Here is a 23493-nt window from a genome sequence, read left to right as displayed (position 1 = left end):
GTTGCAAGAAGCAATGACAATTGGGGTGGGAGGAGCAGAAATTGAACCAGTGAGTGTGTTAATAAGGCATTGACTCTTCCCAGACGCAACAATATAAATAGAATCCAGAAACATGCATTTTTTAAAGCTAAAACAAACAACCATGAAAGAAAAACGAACTTTTGATATTCTTTTTATTTTTTAAAAAAAATTTTACAGACATCTAAGACATTGGTAACTTACAGCTAAGAAATATCAAACACAAAAAAGGTGGGGAAATATTTTCCATTTTTTCTCTCAATATTAAAATTACAATTTGTAAAATAATAATAACGATAAAAAAAAAAATGGTTTTTGTTCACTCTGCTTTGCCACCTTTTTTTTTTATTTTTCCTTTTTTGAAAGTTTGTAATGGCTCTGTTTTAAGTGATAGACATTGAAAACATGAAATGAAGAAATGCAGGCAGTACATTGAGCAGGTTTCCACACAGGTAGAGTTGGAGAACATTAAGTAAAAATACTGTCAGAATAGAGATCCTATAAAATGACTCAAATGAATTTTTTTATCTTTCTCTACACAAGAAACATTTCAAAGCAAAATAGAAAAACAATGGCAGACCTTAATACTGATAAGAAGGGGGGGGGAAGACAAATAGGGAAGGGTGGTTTCATTTTGCTGGAAGTGAATCACAAGCAAAAGGGGACACTGTCTTAAAAAAAAAAAAAAAAAAAAAACTAAGGAACGAAAATGAAATTTAAATGACAATCAAAACATTGATCGGTGAGTATATGGAAGCATGTGTCATATTTTGTGGTTAATTCTTCATTGTTAATGGAGAAAGCTAGTCTGCACGGAGCTAACAGATTGATGAGGTATGAAAGATGATCTGAAAAGAGACATCAACTAATGGCAACTTCTAATCACATTTGAAATTCAAAATTAAAATCAGTATGGGTTAGGCCTAACAGTTTATGGGAATTAAAAATACCACTGTAAATAATAAAGACAAATAAAGCAAACACTAATACCTATTCCCTTAAAATACCACCTTGGAATTTATCACCAACAATTTCAAGAGAGAAACACATGACATCAGTTTTCTAGTTACCTTTGTTAAATCGAGACAGAAGTCAGAAACTTTTGCAGAATTGAGGCAGCAATTAAGAACATGATATTGAAATTATGTTACACTAATAAATTATTTATAACATATTTAATTTGAGAACATCACAAAAATTCTAAAGAATCAACTGAAATGAAAGGAAACCAGCATATGAGGTATCAAGAAAAACAAGGTTCCAAAACAAAAACGATAAATTTGGTAATGAATTATGAAAATAGGTTGGAATATCGAAGAAATGAAATTAGAATGTGGATGTTGATTGAGAGTTGAAATGAGGAAAATGGAGCTGGAAAAATGAAGATCTGCCCTCCGATGGTTAGGATTCAGATAGGATCAATAATGGTTTCAGTGAAGACAATTCAAAGCACTGGGCCTTAACAAACACCAAACACACACAATGGAAGATATCTATAGAAAGCTTATCCTACAAGAGTGAATTGACAAGACTTAGAAAAAAAAAAAAAAAAAAGAAGTGTGGAATCTTTTGTTTCTATTTTATTTGTATAATATATAATCCAGTTAAAGACGTGTGGGTATATACTAAGTAGGGGATAAAATGTGGGGTGGGATGGGAAAAGAAACCGACTGATGCAGTCTGTGATGGTATGTTATGTATAGTGAACAAACTTGGATGAGGAGTTAAAAGTATTTTGTTCGTATTTAACACTTGGGAAACAATATTAATCTCAATGAAATCTTGATACTTAAAAATATGTTTTTCTTTTTTTTTTTTATAAACACCAACAAAAATACAAGGTGAAGATGTTTTTGGTTTGTTTTTTTTACTTTTCAAAGAACCACTATTATTATCATTATTAGTAGTAGTATCTATAATCTGAGAAAGGATTCATATCTTAAAAAAATATTGGACCTGTCTGTAAAAAACTTTGGTCAGGTAAGTTACCCTTTTTTTGCGAGCCCATTTGCTGTCTTCCACCTCCACCCCCCATATTACCACCACCGCCGCCGCCTCCTCCTCCCCCCATTCCTTGGTAGTTGTCTCGGTAGTTGTTCTCCCTGTAATTATTCTCCCTGTAGTTGTTATCTCTGTAGTTCTCCCTGTAGTTATTGTCCATACCAGGACCAGATCTCGATCGGTCATTATTGAAGTTGTTGTAAGAGTGGTTCATGCCGTAACCACCTCCCCCACCACCACCGCCGCCGCCACCTTGTTGCTGACCATTGTAGCTGTTATAGCCACCAGCGTTGTTCATGCCGCCTCCTCCACCACCACCACCCATCTCTTGACGGTCTCGCATCATTGAACCCATCTGTCGATTCCCCATGTTGTGATGGTCCATTGAATCTCCTCCTTGCCTGTAGGCATCTCGACCGACCCCCATAGGACCAGGACCCCTATTGCCAACCATATTGTCTCTCCTCATTGGTTCCATTCCACCACGAGAAGATGGCATCTGGTCTCGGACTGGAGCGTCCATGCCCATCGATCGCATACCCATGTCTCGACCCATCGGAGTGTCTCTCTTGAAGCCACCCATGTTATCGTTATTCTGGTAAGGAGAAGGTGGGTAGTCTCTGTAAGGAAAACGAAAAGTGAGGTAAGAGAGATTTCCGTAAGAAGAGAGGATCGACTAAATCAATACATAATCATAAAACGTGGTAACAATCAAAAAAGGAAAAATACTGACCTTTTCATATTTCTATCATAATAATCGGGAGGCATCCGAGAAAGAGGGCTTCTCTCACGGTAGTAAGGGTCTCTGTCCATATAGTAGTTGTCTCTCATTGCATGAGGAGGCGGTGGTGCTCCCCTTCGATCAAATGGACTGGAGGGTCTCATTCTGTCAGGCTGGGAGGAAGGGAATCTTTCTGAGTGTGGTGGAGGCATCATGCGATCTCTTGGCGGTCCTTGGGCAGGGTACCTGTCTTGCATGGATCCCATTCTGTCGGACATCGGTCCACCTGGATACCTGTCTGGAACAGACGACATTCGTCCATCCCTTTCATAATAATCTGGGAAGTTGTCACGAAACCGTGGCCTTTGGTCATAGTTGTCTGGCCAGTTGTTGTTGTTGTTGCTGTTGTTGTTGTTAAAGCTGCCGGGTGTGAAACGACTGTTAAAATTGGATAGTCCTCCTTGGCCCAAAGGCTTTCTTGGTCTTCAATAGACAAAACACAAGTACATGATGAACCACAGATGCATAAGCAACACAGAGAATTTTAAAAGAATAAAAGCCAAATGAAACCAACATTATTCCCCAGAACCCAGGAATATTTAAAAGCAGTTGATAATTTTGTTCTAAATTCTTGAGAAAGATCACAATTACAGGAATTATGAATTTGAACCATAGTAGTAGTGAATGTCTTCAGAATGTACCCAAGAACTAAACAGATTAAATAAAACTGAATGGCTGGCTGAGATGTTTGACCCCTATCAAAATAATTTCCAATAAACATACAGGCCTCTTCACATTGTGTTATTGATGCATTCAAAAGTTAGAGAGGTTATGAGGGTCAAAATGAACTGAAGCTATGAACTGTGTCCTCTGATCATACACTAGGATTCAGTGGGTCAAATTCCCCAACGTGCAAAACTTAATGTTGGGTTTACCCCTTGCTAGAAAGAAAAGGGAATTAATGGTTAAGTCTTCACAATAATACTTTAATAAAATGCATTGCCTGTATTTGAATAAATTTGGGAATTAATTTTAAAAAAAACTACAAATTTAGTAAAATGATTTCTCAGCATGTTCTTGTACAAAATTCCGATAAAAAAATTTAAAACTTAAATATGAACACTTTAAAATAGGTTGTGTACCATAAAACAAGAGGCCTCAGATAGGGTGCTACCAAACACGTTAACCTTTTCATAACCAAGAATTTGTTGCTTTTAAGCTGCTGTTTGAATTGGTCAACAATTTTAATTCAAATATGAACATTTTGAAATGGGCTGTTTTGTATTGTCACCAAGAGGTCTGAGGCACGTGTTGGGATCAAGAGTTAATTAACAGAGCTAATTGGAATGAAGTTTTTAAAATAAAACGGAGAAAACAAAATAATGTCAAGCAACTCACGGAAATGCTCTATCTGTTGGCTTTTTGTCAGCATTTTCTGTCTTTTTACCATGTGACAACTGAAAGGAAAATGCAAGAAATCAGCAAGAATTCCCTACACAGAATGATTTAAAAATCCATTCTAAACCATTGAATTAGCATTTTTTAATGGATAAAATTGGTTTCTTTTGTGACTTACACACGCACACACACACAACATAAGAAAAACTTGTAAAAATCCTCAATTGCAAAAAGCATGCAACAAAGTGTAAACCATAGGAGTGAATTAAGAGGTACAGATTTTGAAGACCAGGAATATTAAGACACCGTATAGAAATGTTACGTAAAACCAGTGTTTGCTACCCATTGAAGATGTGTTTGATATTTTTATACCTTTAAATCATGACGATTAAAATGTTACAAGAAAACAGTAAAACTTTCAATTTTACCCCACATTTTAGCAATTGAATTACAGAACAGAGTACAATAATGGAATAAGATTCTCAAAGACTCAACAAGTCTAAAATACTTTATTTGATACTGGATGCTATACTCTTGAGTGGCATGACTATGTGGTTCTTAAAATATGAAGGCGTCGCCAAATCTGCTGATACAGAATAATCAGATGTTCCAATATGCAAGGGGTCAACCTGGAAAAGAAATAAAAAAAAATTGCTTTAGCAACTAAAATGAAGCAAGACTAAAGCAGACAAATATCAAACAATAAAATTTGCAAGTGTGTATATATAAAGATATATATATATATATATATATATATATATATATATATATATATACACAGCATCTTCAACCATTTACTTAATAATGGTAATGAAGAATGGCTTAAAAGGTTAAAAAAAAAAAAAGAGGGAAAAAGAAAAAAAAGGCAGGTGGCAACTGGTCGAGCTAAATTGAGACTGTAGCAGTGCTTAAAATATCACAAGGCACTAAGTGATATGCCAGAAAGAAATATATAAATTATGGGGGAAGGGGGGAATCAGAAAATTCATTAAAAGACAAAAGATACCAAGGGATGATACAAAGAAACAATTTTGGTATTTGTAGGAGAGTTCAATAGGGTCAATTGTTATAAGGATTGAAGAATCCAACATTTCAGGATTTTGCACTTCATCTAAGACAAGGATAGAGAAAGCAAGGCTGCCTGGTTTTTTTGGTTTTTCTTTTCTGACTTTTGCTAGCTCATAACCCAAGTGAAAACACTTTATCTTCCTCAAGCTGAGATGATGGATAAAAGCACGGAATGCTTAGTTTCTCCATTCCTTGAACTCTTCTAATGACTCTCCAATCAAATAAATGTTGATAACATAGAAAATCATTACCACTCTCTTCCCAATGTTTGGTTTGATAAATTTTCATTTCCTTAAAATTATTTTCAATATTTGCAATGATATTTAAAAATCAATTCTCAAAAATGTTAGTAAATATAAAGATAACCACAGTCTAAAGCCTAAAACATCTTCCACAAAAAGCAGATAGCAAAAGAAATTGTAGATTCTCAATCCAACACGACCAGATCTTTTTTTTTTTTTTTTTAAATAAGTGAAAAATGAAATGAGCTGAAAAAGAAATAATGTCAATGATATATGAAATATAGGACAAAACAGAAACAAGTTGGTTCATTTCTGTAGAGCTTCCAATATTAAATAAAATAAAACTACAAAAATGAGCAGCAGCTTTCACGAATTACCAACATCCTAATAATTAATTTTGAAAATTAGATAATTATCAGTTCAGCTGTATTTGCATTACATGTGTTTAATCCTTATTTTCAATTTTAGAAAACTGACAAATTACCAAAAGTAAAGAGATGCTTCTTCAAAAATTAATCGATGATTTTCGGTCAATAAAATTAAGAACGAATAGATAACGCATTTCGATTTTTGTTTTTGTTTTTCTGAAAACATAGAACGGGCAATGCTCCAAGTTGTGGGAAACACGCTTAACAACGCAGTGTGTAGACCGAATAGTTTTTAAAAGAGGACGAGGAGATCACCATATTCTAACTTACGCAACTGAACGATGCTGATCAACACGTCGCAGATGTTTTGTACAAATTGTTTACGCAGCGGAAACAGTAGTACTGAATGGATTGGAGAACACACCAAATATAATATTTAGTGAGTAGAAACTTCACTTTGGCACGAAAGTTCACCCAATTTGAATTTTGAAAGAAAAAAAATTAACAGTTAACTCTAAGAAGCTTTCCAAATTTCATTAAAAAAAAACAAAACATTAACTAAAATATACACGTGTATAAAATAGCAAATGTTTCCTCTCTTCGTTTAAACAAGAATTATTTCAGTTCTTTGATCGGACTACACAGTCATTGACCATAAGATAATGTAAGGTTCTGAGTATTGTACATTCACTGTAATCCTCAGGCGGAATCAATGATATAGCAACATGGTTGACCTTTCAAAAAGTCCTATCCATCTGACAGGCTTTTGGTTTCTACCTGGCCAATTTCACTCACAAGATTTGGGTCAACCGAAGGCTACGGTAGAAGAAATTTGTCCAATGTGCTGCACAGTGAGATTGAACCCAAGACCAAATACTTCTGAAACAAAACTGCTTCATCATTTGGCCATGCCTGCACCATACATACATTAATTGAAGCATTTATACACATGCACATTCACTCAAGCACACTTTATGTCACAAATCAACAACATTGGCAGGTTGGCACTCTGGCATTTCAGAACAGATCCTGACAACACACAACACAACACACAGCCACACAGATTGAGTACACTTTCTCTATTCAATCATAAACTAGTAAAAAGGAACGCACGCAAAAATATCTGCAGAACGTAAAACCACTTTAACATACCTTTATGACGCTCGCTGGGGACTTCCATGTCCTTGGGAATGCTATTCTTGTTTACGTCAGGGGGCTTGGCAGAATCTATTCACGATGACACAGGCGCAAACTAAATAACGGTCCGTCCTTGAAAAGCTGGCAGCAATTTAGTACTCTGAAGCGTTACGGCTGAATTTGGGGATTGGCCCTAACACTGATAAACACGGAGGTGGTATGAATTTGCACAACAACAACAACAACAATTTGCCATCTAAACATTGAAATAGCTACTTTGGAAAGTAAAGTGCGTTTATTAAATCTATCGGCCAATTCCAAGGAGTATTTATACACACATATATTTATATATATATATATATACATACAACACAAGCTACTTTCAATACTTTGAAAAAAGTCAGTAAAACCATGGATGGTAACGGATATACCTTTAATCTCAATATGTGTATGCATATACATACACAAATATATATATATATATTTACATGCATAGATACAAACACCCACAGAGAGAGTTTGTATATGCAGTGAAATTAATTTTATATCCCTTTTTCTGAAATATATATTACAAGATTTAAAATGTATGCCTTAAGTTTCCAATAAAATTGCACCAAAATTTATTTTTGAACAGAATTTTTTGTATAGCATTATGTTTGATGAAATAGATTCAAGAGTCTTTTAATATTGAATTAAATATCTATAAACATAGCCAGAAAATATTTTATATAAATTTCTAAAATAGGCTATGGTGTAATCTTTTTGGTTTGTTAATATATATGGCATTATAAGGGCTATAAAAAAAATCTATCAACAAATGATTTCTTTCTTTTCTTTTTTGAATTTGCTTAAACATTCCAAAAATAATTATAATCATGAATAAAGGAATGAATAACCACCTACAATTATATTTTGAAGCAACTAATTATAAACAGAATTAAAAAGAGAATCGTATAAGATTGTGGAAATTTTATATACCCTTTGCTTAATTCAAAACGAATCGTTTAATGAGCTGCTTCCCCACTCCCCATCATTAATGCCTATATATGCATGAATTCAAGTTATACATGTATATACAGACATATATATATGTATGTATGTGTATATATATATATATATATATATATATATATATATATACATACAAACACACGCATATGCAATGCGCATATATAGGCAACAAACATTTTCATTGATGAATACCATTTTATTTTTATTTTTCCCCAAAAAAATCATATTGAACATTGTCATGGTTTAAGAATTGAAGTGTGGTAGCCATAGTTGACAGTGACAAAAGAAAACTATCACAAGTACATCTATCAGAAAACTTTCACATAAATTAGGAAAGAATTATAGCAGCTTTCATCAGAGATGAAGCAAGTATAATTTATTATATCCCAGAGTTAATAATTAAGACCTGAGTGAATTCTCCCTTTCAGATAGGCTGAATAGAACAGGTCTGCTTTCAAGCGATTGCTAAAAGGCAAGATAAATAATTTGGAGCAAATATCAAGAATCTAAGGAATCATGCTTGTAGGATTATATGCATACATGTGTTTGTGTGCAAGAATTGACTGCTTCTGAAAAACTTTCAACGGCAGTTAAAGCTTTAAATTTAACCTTTTATTTTTTTAACAATGGTTGTTATCAGAGAACTTAGCAGCAAATATGTATGTGAAGTAATATGGATTATTGAAAGTCAGCTTCCGGCCTCACCATATGATAAGCCATTCTGAGTGAAATGACAGGTAAATTCATCATAGGAAAAAGATCTCAAAGCCAATCCAATCTGCCAGCTTTGTTATTAAACAAATTGGTAACCGCAGTGATAGAACTTGAACACCAAAAAATAAAATGTAATAATGCATTGATTGTACTCTGCACTTAAACCAAGGTACCAACCTGTCTGTGGCACTGCTTCTAAGGAAACAATCCTGTGCATATTTACTATTAATAACCTTTTACGTCCAGACTCCTGATTAATCTCACCAAATTCATTATTTTAATTTCAAAATCAACTGGAGCAGAGAAAGCAGTTTTATTTTATGAGAGATACAGTGATGAAAGAGTTAAGATAGAACAAGTGAATTTCTATATCACTGAACAAAATAGCTTCTTTTTACTCAACTTCAATTCTTATAAAGATTTTCTTAAACATTTTAAGGATTAATTTTAATTTTAAGAGTAGCAGATCAGCCATTGGTGGACCTGTCGCAAATGAATTAGATGCTTATGATGTCCAGTATCAATATACTTTAAGATTTTTTTCTTTTTTGTGATGAAGAGTGTAAATGGCAGATTGCAGCATCCACAACTTTCCTGAAGACGTTAGTAATATAAGTGCTGTCAAATGATTTTAAATGAAGAAATCACAACTGGTTTGTGGCATCAGTTAACGGAGAGTTTACCACATTCCACAAATACAAACAAGGATATCAATGGAAAATAATTTTGTTAATAAGTCACTGACTAATATCAGGATATAAAACAAATTTGTTTAAAAACTTCTTTTTTATTTTAAGAATGTGAAGCTACATAAAACCAAAATATTTCATCAGGTTTATGCTGTCAAAAAAGTTTGTTGACCTTGGTTTAGTGTAAGTTTAGAGAATGATGAACAACTTAATTCCTTGACCTACATTTTACTTAGAAATACATGGTTGTTCAGCTGCAAGCCAAGAGAACTGCTTATCTTAAAGAATGATATTGAAATTCCCCTAAGTTCAGGGCTATAAAAATCCAATTTACCATGGTCTCACAAATGAATACTTTTATCTGCCATTTCATATATATAGACTAATGGAGGGCATAATATGTGATTTCATGTGTCTTCAGATTAGAAAACAACATAGATCCCAACATCTGGAGAGGTGCCCAGATATTAAGAAATACATTATAAAGTTTACAAACGTATGGCATATATAGTCTTTATACAAATAATAATTTAGTTTAATCAGTTTGAAAGTCAGACTAAAAGAATGAAAATTTGAAACCATTGGAAATCAAATCCAAACAAACTACTGGATATAATAAATATGATATAAATAGTTTCATGAACACTGCTTCAAGTATAATTTATTTTCGCATCTTTGCAGTTGAAGAGAGAAGCAGGCAAGAATTAAACTCTTTTTGCTTTTTTTTATCTATTTTATAAATTGGAAGCTTTGATTATTTAATCTGAAAAGAGCACTTTGTAATGTTTATTAGAATGACACCCACCCACCCGCCCACCCCACAAAACAAAAAAGGGAAGCACGGGAAATAAAATACTGATATTCCAGAAAATGAATATAAATGATTTAAAATGTACTATTTTTAAATAAATATCAGCTTTCAAAATTGTAGTTATTTTCACACAATTAATTTGAGTATTAGAAAAGGACTCCAAAATCTGTACCTCAAAACAGAAACAGCCTCACAATTCTACACACTATCATAGACTGAGTTTGTTTTTGGATTTTTAACACCATAATAATGCAACAAAAAAAAAATTAGGGTTTTTTTTAAGGGAATGTTAACAATAAACAAAACATGAGGATAAACAAAAATAAAAAAGGGCAAAACATGAAGGAACTTAGACAAGACTGCAATATATATATATATATTATATATGACAATCTTGTATATCGTTTCTAAAAAAGGCACAAGGCAAGTCAACCAAACCAACTACAGCACTTGACTGGTGCTTTATTCTATCGACCCTGCAAGGATGAAATGCAAAGTTGACTATGGCAGGGTTTGAACGTGGTGTGTCAGGAGCCAAAAGAAATATTGAAGGACAATTGACAACTCAGCACACTATATAATAATATACATGCATTTTATCCCCACACATGTGCGTTCATATATAATTTTTGTTTTCCAATGCTTACATAGGTTATATTAACATATGCCATACACACACCAATGTTTCTCAAGGTGGGACATAGATCACTTTACAACAAGAAACAAGCAAAATCTTGTAAAAACAATTTAATTAAAACTTCTTTTTGGAAAAATGAAGGAATGTGAGACAAAGGAAGGTTGAGAAACATCGATACACAAACATAGTGTATGTATGTGGGTGTGTATTCATACGGGTGTGTGTGTGTGTGTGTATTGTATACATACACTATACTTGTATATTTTCTACATAAAAGTACGAAGCAGCTGTCCCCTTTTCTGCTTGCTGATGCCTTTATTTTTTTCTTTCCCCCTATCATGCTACAGAAACATGGAAAGAGAAAACAGTTGTGAGATGAAAGATGGAAAGAAACTATTAAGCGGTCAAGGAAGAAAGGAAGGAATAACATAAGAAAGGAATGGTTGTATGAAGATAAGAGTTTTATAAGAGAGAAAAGGGAACTAAAAAAAGTTAATGTGAAAAACATAATTTGGAAAAAAAAAAAGAGTGACTGAGCCAGCAGGAGAAAAATAAAGTATTATAAAGAGATGTGGTTGAAATAAACGAGAGAGAGAGAGAGAGCAGAAAAGAGCCAGGGAGATAGGCAACAGCCAAAGAGACAGGCAAACAAGACAAAATAAATGGAGGAAGACCTGTAGCAAAATAATGAAGAATTTCCATAGAGAAAGAGAAACAAACCTCAATACCTCAATAATACACATACAATATAATAGTCGAACCCCATGTCAAAGTGCAAAATGGACATAAAATATATAGTGGAAACTGCTTATTATTATCAGTTTGGGACAGAGTCTTTCAGATAACAATAAAGCTGCCAATAACATCAAGCAGAAGATAAACATTTTTACGAGCATCTTTGGGGCCCGCTAATTTCGATAGCCATCTGATGACATTATCCACGATGATAATAATAATAATAAGCAGTTTTCACTGTGCATACGTCAAGTGTGTGTTTTTATGTATATACATACATATATTGTGAATACATAAATATCACACACACAAAATCACAAGCACATAGCGGAACATAGTCTGTCCATTGAACATTAATTACATACAAGCAAACTACAAAAGCAAATTAGCTAGTCTGTCAACACACACACACACAGTTATATGTACATATAAAACTGTAATCCAGCTGCAAAAAATTTTTTAAACTTCTGTTATGTTATTTTGGTTGGATGGATCTGGAAATTCAAACCTATGCACAATATTTTTAGAGTAACTGATTTTCAGCATGGTTGAATGATACATTGAAGCAATAGACCAAGTTAGCTGCCAGCTCTGTCGATTGATAGCTTTTGCATACACAAATGAACGAGATAACTAATCATATCCAAATGAGTTTACTAATACACGAGGGCAAACAAATTGTGACCCCCTTTTTCTCGTGGGCACCTACGACATTGCTTCAAATACGAATTAAGCTTCCTAATAAACTCACAAATCTTGCCTCTGTGGTGTTCTCAAGAAAATTAATTTATTGCATGTATTATTAGCATTTTTAACACTAAAACTGCAGCAGTACTTCTGTGCATGTACACAAACTGCAGTACCACTGCAGTATGCCACAGAAACCCAACCCAGAACAATTGCTTTATTTTGTTTCGCTTTTTTGTTAAACAGAACAAAATGAAAGTACTAATTGTCGATATTACTATAATGAAATTTTTTAATTGACATACGAGAAATACGAGTTCTAATTACACTAGATATTTCAAGAAATTCATTTTGGCCAGTGCCCACTTCAAAAGAAATGAAGAATGTGTGTAGTACATGCAGCGTAAAGCTGGGAAGTTTACACTGCAAGTGGTGCATGCAATGCTTTTAAGCTCATTCTTCCATTTTATTGATTAAAACTCAGTTTATAGAGTACAACGAAGTAAGGTATGTCTACTTATTAAACCAAAATTTCTCCAAAATGAAACAAAAACATCTTTATTTTTGCCATTTTTTCATCATTAGTTGTTTTTATTTGTGGTTTGAAAAGCCAAGGCAGAATTAAAAATGAGCAAAAAAAAACTACTAAACCTAAATCTTTATTTTATTACATTTCATGGAACTAACAAGGCATGCTGTACAAATAAACCAAACACAAAATACAAACAATTCCTCCCTCTCTCGGCTCACACACACACACACCACTAACTCTCATAGAGCAACATCAACTGATTAGTAAATGAAACAAGTTAATAAGCAATACGAGGACTCAAAATCTTAATTAGTTGAAATCTCAACTAAATTTTGAGATGCAAGTTTGACTAAAAACAACAACAACAACAACAACAAAGCACAAAGAAACAGTTCATTGCTCACTACAAGCAAAATTCTGTTGCAAGACAAACACTGATAACAGATACGGTGAGTTGTTAGTATATCTATTACTATAATTTTAGAACATGTTTTTTCATTTTTGGAAACAAAAATGCCCCAGTATCATTAGATCAATTAAGAAAATCAAAATTATAATTAAAACTTCATATGCAAGTCATAAACGACGGGACAAAATTAGCAATTTTCTGTTAGTTGCTATTTTATTTAGAGGCTATCTCATTTAATATTGGGAAAATATAAAAGTAAATATCACTGGTAAGACACAAAGCCACTCATTTGTCATATTAAACAAAAATTAAATTTTATTTTTATAAATCTTGGAAACAAAAAAAAAAATACTAATTCTAAAAGTTTTAGTTTGAGAATGGATGTCAGTCATCAAGGATAAAATCTGACATGAATAAATCTGAGAAAATATTAGTGTTTATAAAAGAAAACTTAAATTAGTTGAAATTAAATAAAATGTAACTAATGTTTTCAATTAAACTAAGCTTAAAATATCTTGTGCAACCAAAATTATTTTTGGTCTAGACATTTTAAACTATCATTAAATCTCCTAAATCTACATTAAAATTAAAAATATTTATTGTACCTGGAAATTAAAATATCAATTTCTTTCATCATGATTTAATCACTAAATTCAACTCAGAATAGATTCTTAATTACAATGATTTTTTTTCATTATCATGCCCTCTCTCCAATCTTTTTTATTTTTAAAACAAATGTGCTGAATATTGGAAGATATTCAGAATTAGAAACTTCTATCTCTAAAAGCTTCCTGCAGACTAAATAACACAAGATACACTTCACTCGTGCTTTATAAATAAAGGATGACAAACAGTAAAGGGTCTTTAATAACCAGTGGAAATGTCTCTCTTGCTTAAGTATTTTTAGAAAATACTTCAACACTGATCCAATATAAGAGATCAATAAGATTAGCAATGAGCCCCACCCGTACTCCAGGATGAAGTCAGGATAACAAATCAATCTAAACCAACAAGCTTGACCTAACAGATGATAGCTAGCGGCAGAATAATGTAAATGATGCTTAAACATATACAAGCATCATTAAAAACCCAAAGAAACAAAAAAAAGTCTAATTTATGGATATTTAAATACTTTGATATAGCCAGAATGACTAAACGATATTTCAATATAAACCTTAAAAACAGTTTTTCATTCTAACTTATGGATACTTATTTCAGTTCACAAACATACACTCATACAACAAACAAGGTTTGATAGAACAAAAAAAGAATTTTTTTTTTTTTCTTTTACCTCAACTCGAATTCTTGAATTGCAGACTGAGTATCCATTCAGCTGTCTGATAGCCTGAACTGCCTCAGAGTCATATTCCATGTGCTTAAATGAAGAAAACACCATTTTTTAGACAAGATAGCAATTGTAATAGTTCAAAGAAGAGGTTATGAAAGATAAATTGTGGTCATCAGACAAATAAAAATCGGTTTCTTCTTCAAATTATAGAAATCTTTAACAGAAGGTAACCCTTTACAATATACAAATTTTTCCCTACACTCAAGTATTACAGCCTCAAGCTAAAGACTGGTCCTCTACATGGCCACTTAAGCTGCTAGAATTAACAACCAAATATCTTTTAATTACACTCTACACATTAGAGTACAAAATGCTCAATATATATATGTAAATATATAGATGGATTGTTTGAAAGCTTTAGGCTTAAGTCTACCTGAACAAGATTGATCTGGGACCACCCCCACCCCCGCCCTACTAACAACAAACTTGATTTAAACCTCATCCAAAAAACACTTGATCACCTTATCTAGTGATACAACTCTTCAATCACTACCCACTACAACCATTAACTGATAAGAGAGCCTCTGTAGTCTCTGCTAGAAATAAGTTATCTAAATCTACAATAAAGAATATCTTAATCCAGAGTCTTAACAAAAACTACTGATCTATTATTGAAACCAGCAGAGGTTTCTTTTTACACAGTTAACTGAATTTTCTGCACCATATCTTTCTTGAACACCATTCCTGCATGTATTTCTTATCTAATTACTAACAATCACAAATTAAACTAGACCTACATCTGAGTACAAGTGGACTGAAAAGAGTATTATAGCATCCAATCTGCCATCTCTTCAGACTATGTGTAACACTGAAGTTTTGGTGATGAAAGTGGTTTTCTCTATTTATGGAACCAGTCTTGATTGCAGTGGACTTTTTGTTTTGGGCTTTTCTATCATTGTCATTCTTGACAGCTACCACCAACCAGACTGGAGAGAGCTGCATCGACAAAGGAAATACTTTGTGGACAAGGCTCAAAAAATATATTGCAGAACCCCAGCCAACAGTACAACTCGAATGACTAACAGGCCATCACACAGTTTCTCTAAGTCATAAAACTATACACGTTTATTAAGACGAAAAAAAAAATTGCTTTGTGATGCCAAATACTGGAGTACAATAATAACTACAGCAGGACAAAATCTATATCAATAGAGAAAAATAACCCTCAAATTCAATAATGAGTATTAAAATTGGGAAAGCTCATTAATTAACTAATGAATTTTTGTCAACATGCCAAACAAATAATCAACAATATTTCTATTACGCTCATGTTTTCAAACCATCTTTTTATATATATATTTATGATCAGCAACATCCATTTCTCTTCAGTTGTTCAATGTTTATATTAGACATTAATATAGCAACACATTCAATTTACATCTTTTAGATATCAATTTATGTGGCACATACCATTATTCTGGAAGCTGGTTGTCCTCAGAGCAGCAGGTTAAATTGCCCTCTGGCTAATTTGCTCTGGCCCTCTTGACTGAGATAAAAACCTTGCTTGAACCCTTTTGCATTTAAACCAGTCATATCTGGTTTTATGTTCAAATTGACCAAATCTGGCCTCCCACACCCTACCCCACAATGTCATTCTAAAAATAAACAATCACATCATTGAAATCTCAAAGAGGATAATGCATGATTAATTCAAAACAATCTGAATAAATACGCATTACATTTAACATTGTATTCTGAGGACTAAAACATTAAGTTTGCAGGGTTGATTAAAGTACCAGTCCAAATCAATGAACTGATGGAATATTTAGGTCACCAGAGAGGAAGCCTTGCTTACTCTGACCCTGTAATTACAATGAAATGTTCTAAACCAGGTGGACAGACAAATATTAAAAGGTTTAAAACCCAAGCGTTTCCTTATGGAGTAGAGAGAATCTCAGAGTATAAAGTACTCCAGGGTTAACTATAACAATGTTTAGTGTCCTAGAAGAAAGCGTTTCTAATGTAACTGACCCTAAAAATGTTTCTGACAACTGAAGGCACACCATGTCTGCCCAAAATAAACGTACACAGAACCACAACCGATGAAAAAGAAGAACAGTATCTTGTTACATATTTCTCAAACTTTATTTCAAATTCCAAATGTATTGTCATGCCTCTACTTTGTTATCTTTTCAAACAACCCATGCGATTACTTCGTGACTCAGTTTTCATCCCAGAGTTGAAAAGTTTAAAAAATATTTTTAGATGTTGGAGATTACGAATACGCAAAGAAAAAATTTTTTTTTTTTTTTAGATTTCACCCACCCCACAAATTTAAAAAAAAAGAAATGTGTTTTTTTTGTGGGGTGGGGTAACTGCGTGACGTCCACTGAAGAGGCAGGGTGAAATTTAAAATATTTTCAGTTTAGAAAAGATGGTTTAAAAAAATTTCGGGAAAAGCCCAAGATTTTACATGGGTGGAGGAGGGAGGGGTTAAAAATTTTTTTTTCTGTTGCATATTTGTAATCTCTAACATAAAAAAATGAAGGAAAAAGATATTTTCAAACAAATGCATTTTTCAAAGAGAGGTGCAAAACTGCATTAGCCCCTGTTTTACAATTTTGTCAGTCCTAATGCTTTAAACAGGTTTACTCATAACCGATTCATCCTGATTTTATGGAATTCCATCTAAAATCATCTCCATGCTTTCAAACTTCAACCAATGCCTAACAAGTAGAATCGTATCCTCTCACCCCCATCCTTCATCAAATCTTAGAATCAACTGCCTTCACTCCCCCCCCCCATGCCAAGTGCTATTTTCGTCCATTACTGCTTCCATTTCTAACTTGTTTACTCAAAGAACATACATGAGGATGACATCTGGGGATGTGCTTCTGTTCTACACAACACCTGTTGTTTAATGTGTTTTGCATAAAATTCAAACTATTTTTCCAAGTTATCAATAGGAAGGATTTATTTCTTACTGATTTCAAAGCATGTATACAATATTGCATATACAGTAGGGTTTTTCTTTCAATGAGACACCAGTTGTTTATTTTATGTAGATTGTACCTACCTGCTCCTCCTACTGAAGTGAGAAAGCACAGAATACAAAACTGGCATTGTGTGAAGACTAGTTACCATTGTTTAGTTCTCTGATCAAAAAACCCCTTTAACCAATCAACTACAATCATCTGGTTTACACATTTTTGTAATGCATGCCATATGTGGGACTGCATTATACAATGTATCCTTCCCTATTTTTTAAAGGCATTATAATCTGAGGCTGAACAAAGTATCATTTGTGCCAGTTTGTTCAATTTGAGAGTTTAGTACATGCTTTGAAGATCGATAAAAAGTTTTCTTTTAATGTAAGAAGAAGCAGAAGTCACTTTTCCATGGTGTCACATGTTGGATGGGTTTTCTGAGGCAGACTTCCAGAGCCCTTCCCATCACCAACCCTTCTGGTCACAACACACAGGGACTAATTTCTTTTTAAAGTATTTCCTTTATTCAGGTTTCATTGAAGTTGTAAAGAGAAGGCAATTGTTGCATATCATCATCATCGTTAACGTCCGTTTTCCATGCTGGCATGGGTTGGACGGTTTGACAGGTCTGGAGAGCCAGCAGCTGTGACAGGTTCCAATCTGATCTGGAAATGTTTCTACAGCTGGATGCCCTTCCTAACGCCAAGCACTCCGAGCATGCAGTGGGTGCTTTTTACATGCCACTGGCACAGGAACCAGTTAGGCGGGCCTGGCATCGATCACGTTTAGACAGTGCTTTTTACGTGCCACTGGCACGAGAGCCAGTCAGGGGGTTCTGGCATTGGCCATGTTCAGACAGTACTTTTTAACGTGCCACTGGCACGAGAGCCAGTCAGGGGGTTCTGGCATTGGCCACGTTCGGATGGTGCTTTTTACGTTTCATTTTTACCAAAGGCATGAAGATAAGTGGCAATATATATGCATGCAGTTATTCAACTCTGAATAGATCCAGGCTCTATCTTTAGCAGTTCAAGAAATAGTCGCCTAATATATTTAGAAAATTGCAGTGTTTCAATGCACTGCTCCAACACATGCATGTTCCTTTACAGCAAAGTGCAACGAGCACATCAAAATGTTTAAAAGACAAAAAGGAGTGGAAATTTCTGCACAGGAAGCTATCTTGTTAGTTCACATGACGTTTATATGTAGAGTAACATTTCAGACCGCCTTTCATCCACACTGCATTAGTAGGCCTAAATATACCTTTCCAACACACTTCTCACCTGGTGAAGGGCTTCAACGGAAACGTTAACTCCTGACAGATCTCACAACACAACAGAGGAACCTCTACGCCAGTGGTTCCCAACCTGGGGTCCGTGAACTAAATTCAAAATTTTATATAAATATAAGGATAAGCATATTAAAAGGGGTCCGTGGGAAAACTCATTTGAATAAACGGGCTGGGAACCACTGCTCTATGCAATCACTGAACCTCGTAGAAATCGCATCCAAACTGGAAAAAATATGGCCAAGACTAGAATATCCTTGATATTAATTCTGTTCAAACAAGACAAACCTGGACAAAAAACAAGCTTAGACTTCGATTTTGACTACCATTCCGATTCACCAACACAAATTATCACTTGATTTCTAAACCATATAGACTCCGCATAAACATTGGCACATATTTTATCCTCGCCGAGAAATGAAGGAATTTTAGCAAAGGCCTAACTTGAAACGGTAAAGGAGACAAAATTACATCCGTAAAAGCAGATTCACCCCTGTGGTTATCATATTCACCGTTATTCAAATAAATAGGTTAAACTGGCTCGCACTGGTGAGTCATTAATCATCCTTACCACCAGGACAAAACGAAGCTATTTAAAAACAATCGACAGTGATTAGTGTTTTGAAAATAAAAGAAACAAAGAGCTTACCACAAAAGCATAATTTCTTATTATGTCACACTCGGTGACTTTGCCATATTTCTCGAACAAAACCCGTAATTGTTCTGCTTTGGTGGTGGGGTTAACGTTACCAACGAATATTTTTGTAGGCATTGTTAGCGGCTGCTGAAAGGAGAACAAAGACAATCATTGGTACGTGAAGAATCACGAATCAATTACACATCGCAGCATCATTTATTAACAACAAATAAATATAAAAAAACACACACAGAGAAATAATCGGCATTCTTTCGGCGCCGAAAGAATGCCAAATAATCCTTTTTCGTTATATTCTCCACATCAAAAAAGGCAATAATATAACTGTTGCAGAAAGAAGTGCTTTACGGTCGGGTGCTGTGATGCAAGCAGCAAGTTCGTTCAGTTGAATCTAACTCCATTCTATTTTTAGTTGGCTTCATTTGCGACGGTTAACTACTTCAGAAAACACATATAGAACGAAAATAAACTTGTATCTGTAGTAAATGAAAAGTGTTTAAATAAGCGCTTTTTCTTTTGTACTATCAGTGTTATTGCGTGACCGAAGACTGACACTTTGGATTCGGTTGCGAAACATTTCTAAATATATATTATATCGTATAAACATTGCAGAATATAATGTACCTCATGTGTAACAAAAACGGAGGAAATTACGAAAGTTTACTCCTTCAATATAACAAGGTGCCCGAAAGACAAAATTATAACAGCGCTGGTATGGTTTCGTTGCTTTATTTTAAAAAATTCTCCCATCACTTGAATAGAAAGAGACGTAGAATGCAAAAGGTTTTCCTGTATTTATTTGCTACTCAGGAAATTAAGCAAAATAAGCCTTCTTTCTTGCCAGAAAGGAAATTATTGAAGACAAAATAAAAGGCAATATATAATTTTTATTAACATTTAATTTCCTCCATCTGAGATGGGAATGCTAATTGAATAGAAAATAAACTCGTTAAAATAATATAGATACAATTGAGCTAATTGTGTCAATTTTAATTATACATTTTATTCACTCAATTCAACACAGATAACCCTTTATCATAGAAAAACAATTAAATGAACAGATGCTACGCAGCGTCATGTTAGCGGATCAAGTTCGGTTTTGACTAAACAAGGCCAATAATTAGAGAGCGGCTAATCGATTGTATTGAATCGGTATAATATATCAGTGGCAATAATTAGATCTATTGGATGATGCTCGATAGTAAGAAACCCAAGGGAATATATGTTAAAAAGCATTCATGATGTCTGCTTGCAGTCATCGAAAAGAAGGGGAGCTACTATATAATCATTAGACCTTTCAGAAATAACAGCCAAATCCACCTCAGGCAAGATGGTGATGGCTAGAAAGAACATCTAGTGTTCAGCCGCGCCGGTTTGTAGTTTGCTTTTTAAACAATGGCGCTTAGGGAGCTGGGCACTCACTGGAGACGTGTTTAGGGCTATTGACTGATTTGAGGATCCCAATAAAATCACGAATGGTTTGTTCCAACTGATAAATTATGACTGCTCATCATGGCAAAACGTTAGGTTAAACAGTTATTTTTGAATGGAGAGCTTCACAATGCCTAGAACAGATTTGATCATAGCTACCATGTTAGTCAAACCAGTGTTGAAATTAACGATGTGAATATTTAACTGAAGAATTTCGAGACACTTTCCCGCGTCCGCTGGCTGGATGTGGATGACAATTAAAACGCAACAAAGAACTTCGAAATGAAAAGAAAACGTGTGCGCGGTGGGGGTGGGGGGGTCGGTTTTGATTATCAATTGAAATCATTTAAATGAATCGAATTGTTTCCTCAGCAGCCAAAAATATAAATTTAATGTTTCATTGCTTTTGCAAATAAAAAAAAAATTACCATTGTACTGACCAGAAATATAAAGAGAGAAATCAAAGCATGGTCGGTAAGATTTCAGCCTAATTAGAGGTGAGTCTTCGCCATATAATCTGTAGACGAAATTAAAAGCATCACCCTAAAACATATCATTGAAAGCAGAATTTGTGGACCTTTAGTGATATATATCTATTCAGCATCTTTGTTTATCTCAGACGAAAAAAAAAAAAAAAACGGATTCTGTTGGAAATGTCTACACTTCTTTGCTTCATCACGACAAAACTATTTCACCTTCCGACGTGACCTGAATGACTAATACACATTTATTCATAGATGCATGAAGCATGCACTGCTCAGAGACAGGCACGAGGTAACCTCTACATGGTCGCCCCCCTTTTGGGTAGAAAATCTCCCTAGTCACCGTTTACTTACAAATCAACAACTAGAGACATCTCATGATTTAATAAGAAACCGCACTATCGAAAGTAGCTTTAGGCAGTCGCCTGATACGCTAGAAATAGTAGCTATGGTTCGCCGCACTGGACAGTTTAATTGTACGTACAATGTGTGAAAGAAAAAATGGTCTCGCTTAAAACCTCACTGATCAGATGGGTTTATGCTCGATCAGGGCTCACCTGGCACTAAATTACTAAAGGTATGGCAGGCAAGCAAGTACGGTAGACGATGATGCTCTGAAGGAGAAATCGAGACATGGGTCGGTATCGATCAGAGAGAAAGAAAGATAGAATAAGAAGCAGATAAGAGGGAAGGAGCGCATGCGCGCTGGGAGCCAAAGACGTTTTTTTCACTCAAATGTCTCCTCCCGCGCATCGATGCCGCTGCTTCAGCCACCACCATTACCATCACCGCCACCGCTTTGCCACGGTTTCCTTCACTTCAATGCATTTCTCGATTAGAATCATCGAGAAATATATAACATTTCTATTGAATTCTAAGTAAATTTTTAATCCCCCGCTTATTCCTTCTCTTTTCCATCTTAGACAACCGATTTTAATACAACAGAGATGATTTTTTTTTTAAATCTAAAAATAAAACGAATTTTTTTTTAATTAATTTTCATCAGAAATTTCTGAATAAAAATCTAAATATTTATCCAGGAAACACTTAAGAAATTGATTACAAGAAAATCGCACATGTCCATTTCTTTGTGCTAACACAGTAGAAATGTCTAGAGATAACACAATCTTCATCGACATATATTAATATAAAGCAATGTTTCAATGAATTTAGAACAAATCGTAGCATCTTAAAGTATATTTATGCAGGTTGCATAATATATTGGATATGTACGTATTGTATTCAATAAATAATTTCCGACATTTCTCTTCAGATTTTAAGAAAGCTTTAGATTCAAACAAGAGAGAAATCTGAAATTATGTTAGAATTTCATAAGCGAATGATTTAGCTTTGATTTTAGGGCAAACTGTAATTTATTGATCTTCAATGTTCTGTCAAGGAGTGAAATATATAAAGAATAATTAGGTGTTAATATAATGAAGGGAAAATAAAAGTGAAAATGAGTGATTTATTGTCGATGGTTAAGGACAAAAGAAATCAATTTCAGATGGTTTTTAGTATTAAAATATTAGAGAAATATTTGTAATTTATTCTGCGTTTAATGAAGGAAAAATGAGGATTGAAAGTGAAGACAGGAGGAATACGTTTTAATGATTTTGATAGGTTAATTATAAAATATGAATCATTTTTGTTTTAGTTTTCTTAAAGGAAAAGGGAAAAATATATATAATGGCGAATGGGACCAAAAGAGAGAGAGAAAGAAAAGATGAAAATAGAGAAAGGAATAAGAATGGCGGGAGTGGAGGAGGAGGGGGGATTGTCTTGAAATAATGAATGGCTCTCATCAGTCAGTTAGGGGGGGGGACAACAGATCTTACATCGTCTTCTTTTTCTGATGCTGGCAAACAATGGACAGAGTATTTCTGGGGGTTTTGTTTTTGTTTTTTTGTTTCCCTGCAAGAGAAGGAACCAACACAATCGCCATCATCATCATCGTCGTCGTCAATATCATCGCCGAAGATATTTTGGCGGGGGTTGGGGAACGGGACAATGAGGAAATCATATATCGTTTACATAAATAGATTGGCAAAAAAACTTAACGTGAGATCTTACCGCTGTCAGTTGTGTTTAAGATCCTAAGTTCTTTGATTTCGGAAGAAAAAAAAAACAACGATTATTTGCACAAAAATGACGTTCAGTCGAAGCCTCAACGTGCTTCGAAAT

General features: G+C 34.2%; 1 protein-coding gene across 2 annotated transcripts; it reads right to left on the bottom strand.

Moving 5' to 3' along the window:
• Positions 1-156: 156 nt before the first annotated feature.
• Positions 157-23493, bottom strand: LOC106868584 (uncharacterized). Of its 2 annotated transcripts, none has more exons than XM_014913915.3 (6): positions 23383-23493; positions 19391-19525; positions 14470-14553; positions 4139-4197; positions 2753-3223; positions 157-2639 (listed from the first exon to the last, which is right to left on the bottom strand). In XM_014913915.3, exons 2-6 carry the CDS (start codon positions 19511-19513, stop codon positions 1958-1960), a joined length of 1419 nt encoding a protein of 472 aa, XP_014769401.2. In that variant the 5' UTR covers positions 19514-19525; positions 23383-23493; the 3' UTR covers positions 157-1957. The 2 variants fall into 2 exon arrangements, with proteins under 2 accessions (XP_014769401.2, XP_089216594.1); XM_089360468.1 differs by having other exon boundaries at positions 19391-19522.

Source organism: Octopus bimaculoides, chromosome 11, assembly GCF_046866305.1.
Source record: "Octopus bimaculoides isolate indiv1 chromosome 11, ASM4686630v1, whole genome shotgun sequence".
NCBI classification, from domain to species: domain Eukaryota; kingdom Metazoa; phylum Mollusca; class Cephalopoda; order Octopoda; family Octopodidae; genus Octopus; species Octopus bimaculoides.
The sequence above is the reverse complement of the archived record's forward strand: the minus strand, read 5'-3'. Positions and strand labels throughout refer to the sequence as shown.

Bases quoted from the DNA above. Each gene is read 5' to 3' on its own strand.
- LOC106868584 (XM_014913915.3), bottom strand. From the start codon at position 19,513: ATGCCTACAAAAATATTCGTTGGTAACGTTAACCCCACCACCAAAGCA. The intron at 4,198-14,469 runs GTAAAAGAAAAA...TTTTCCTTTCAG, and splicing joins ATTCAAGAATTCGAGTTGAG to TTGTCACATGGTAAAAAGAC. The intron at 3,224-4,138 runs GTGAGTTGCTTG...TGTCTATTGAAG, and splicing joins CCAACAGATAGAGCATTTCC to ACCAAGAAAGCCTTTGGGCC.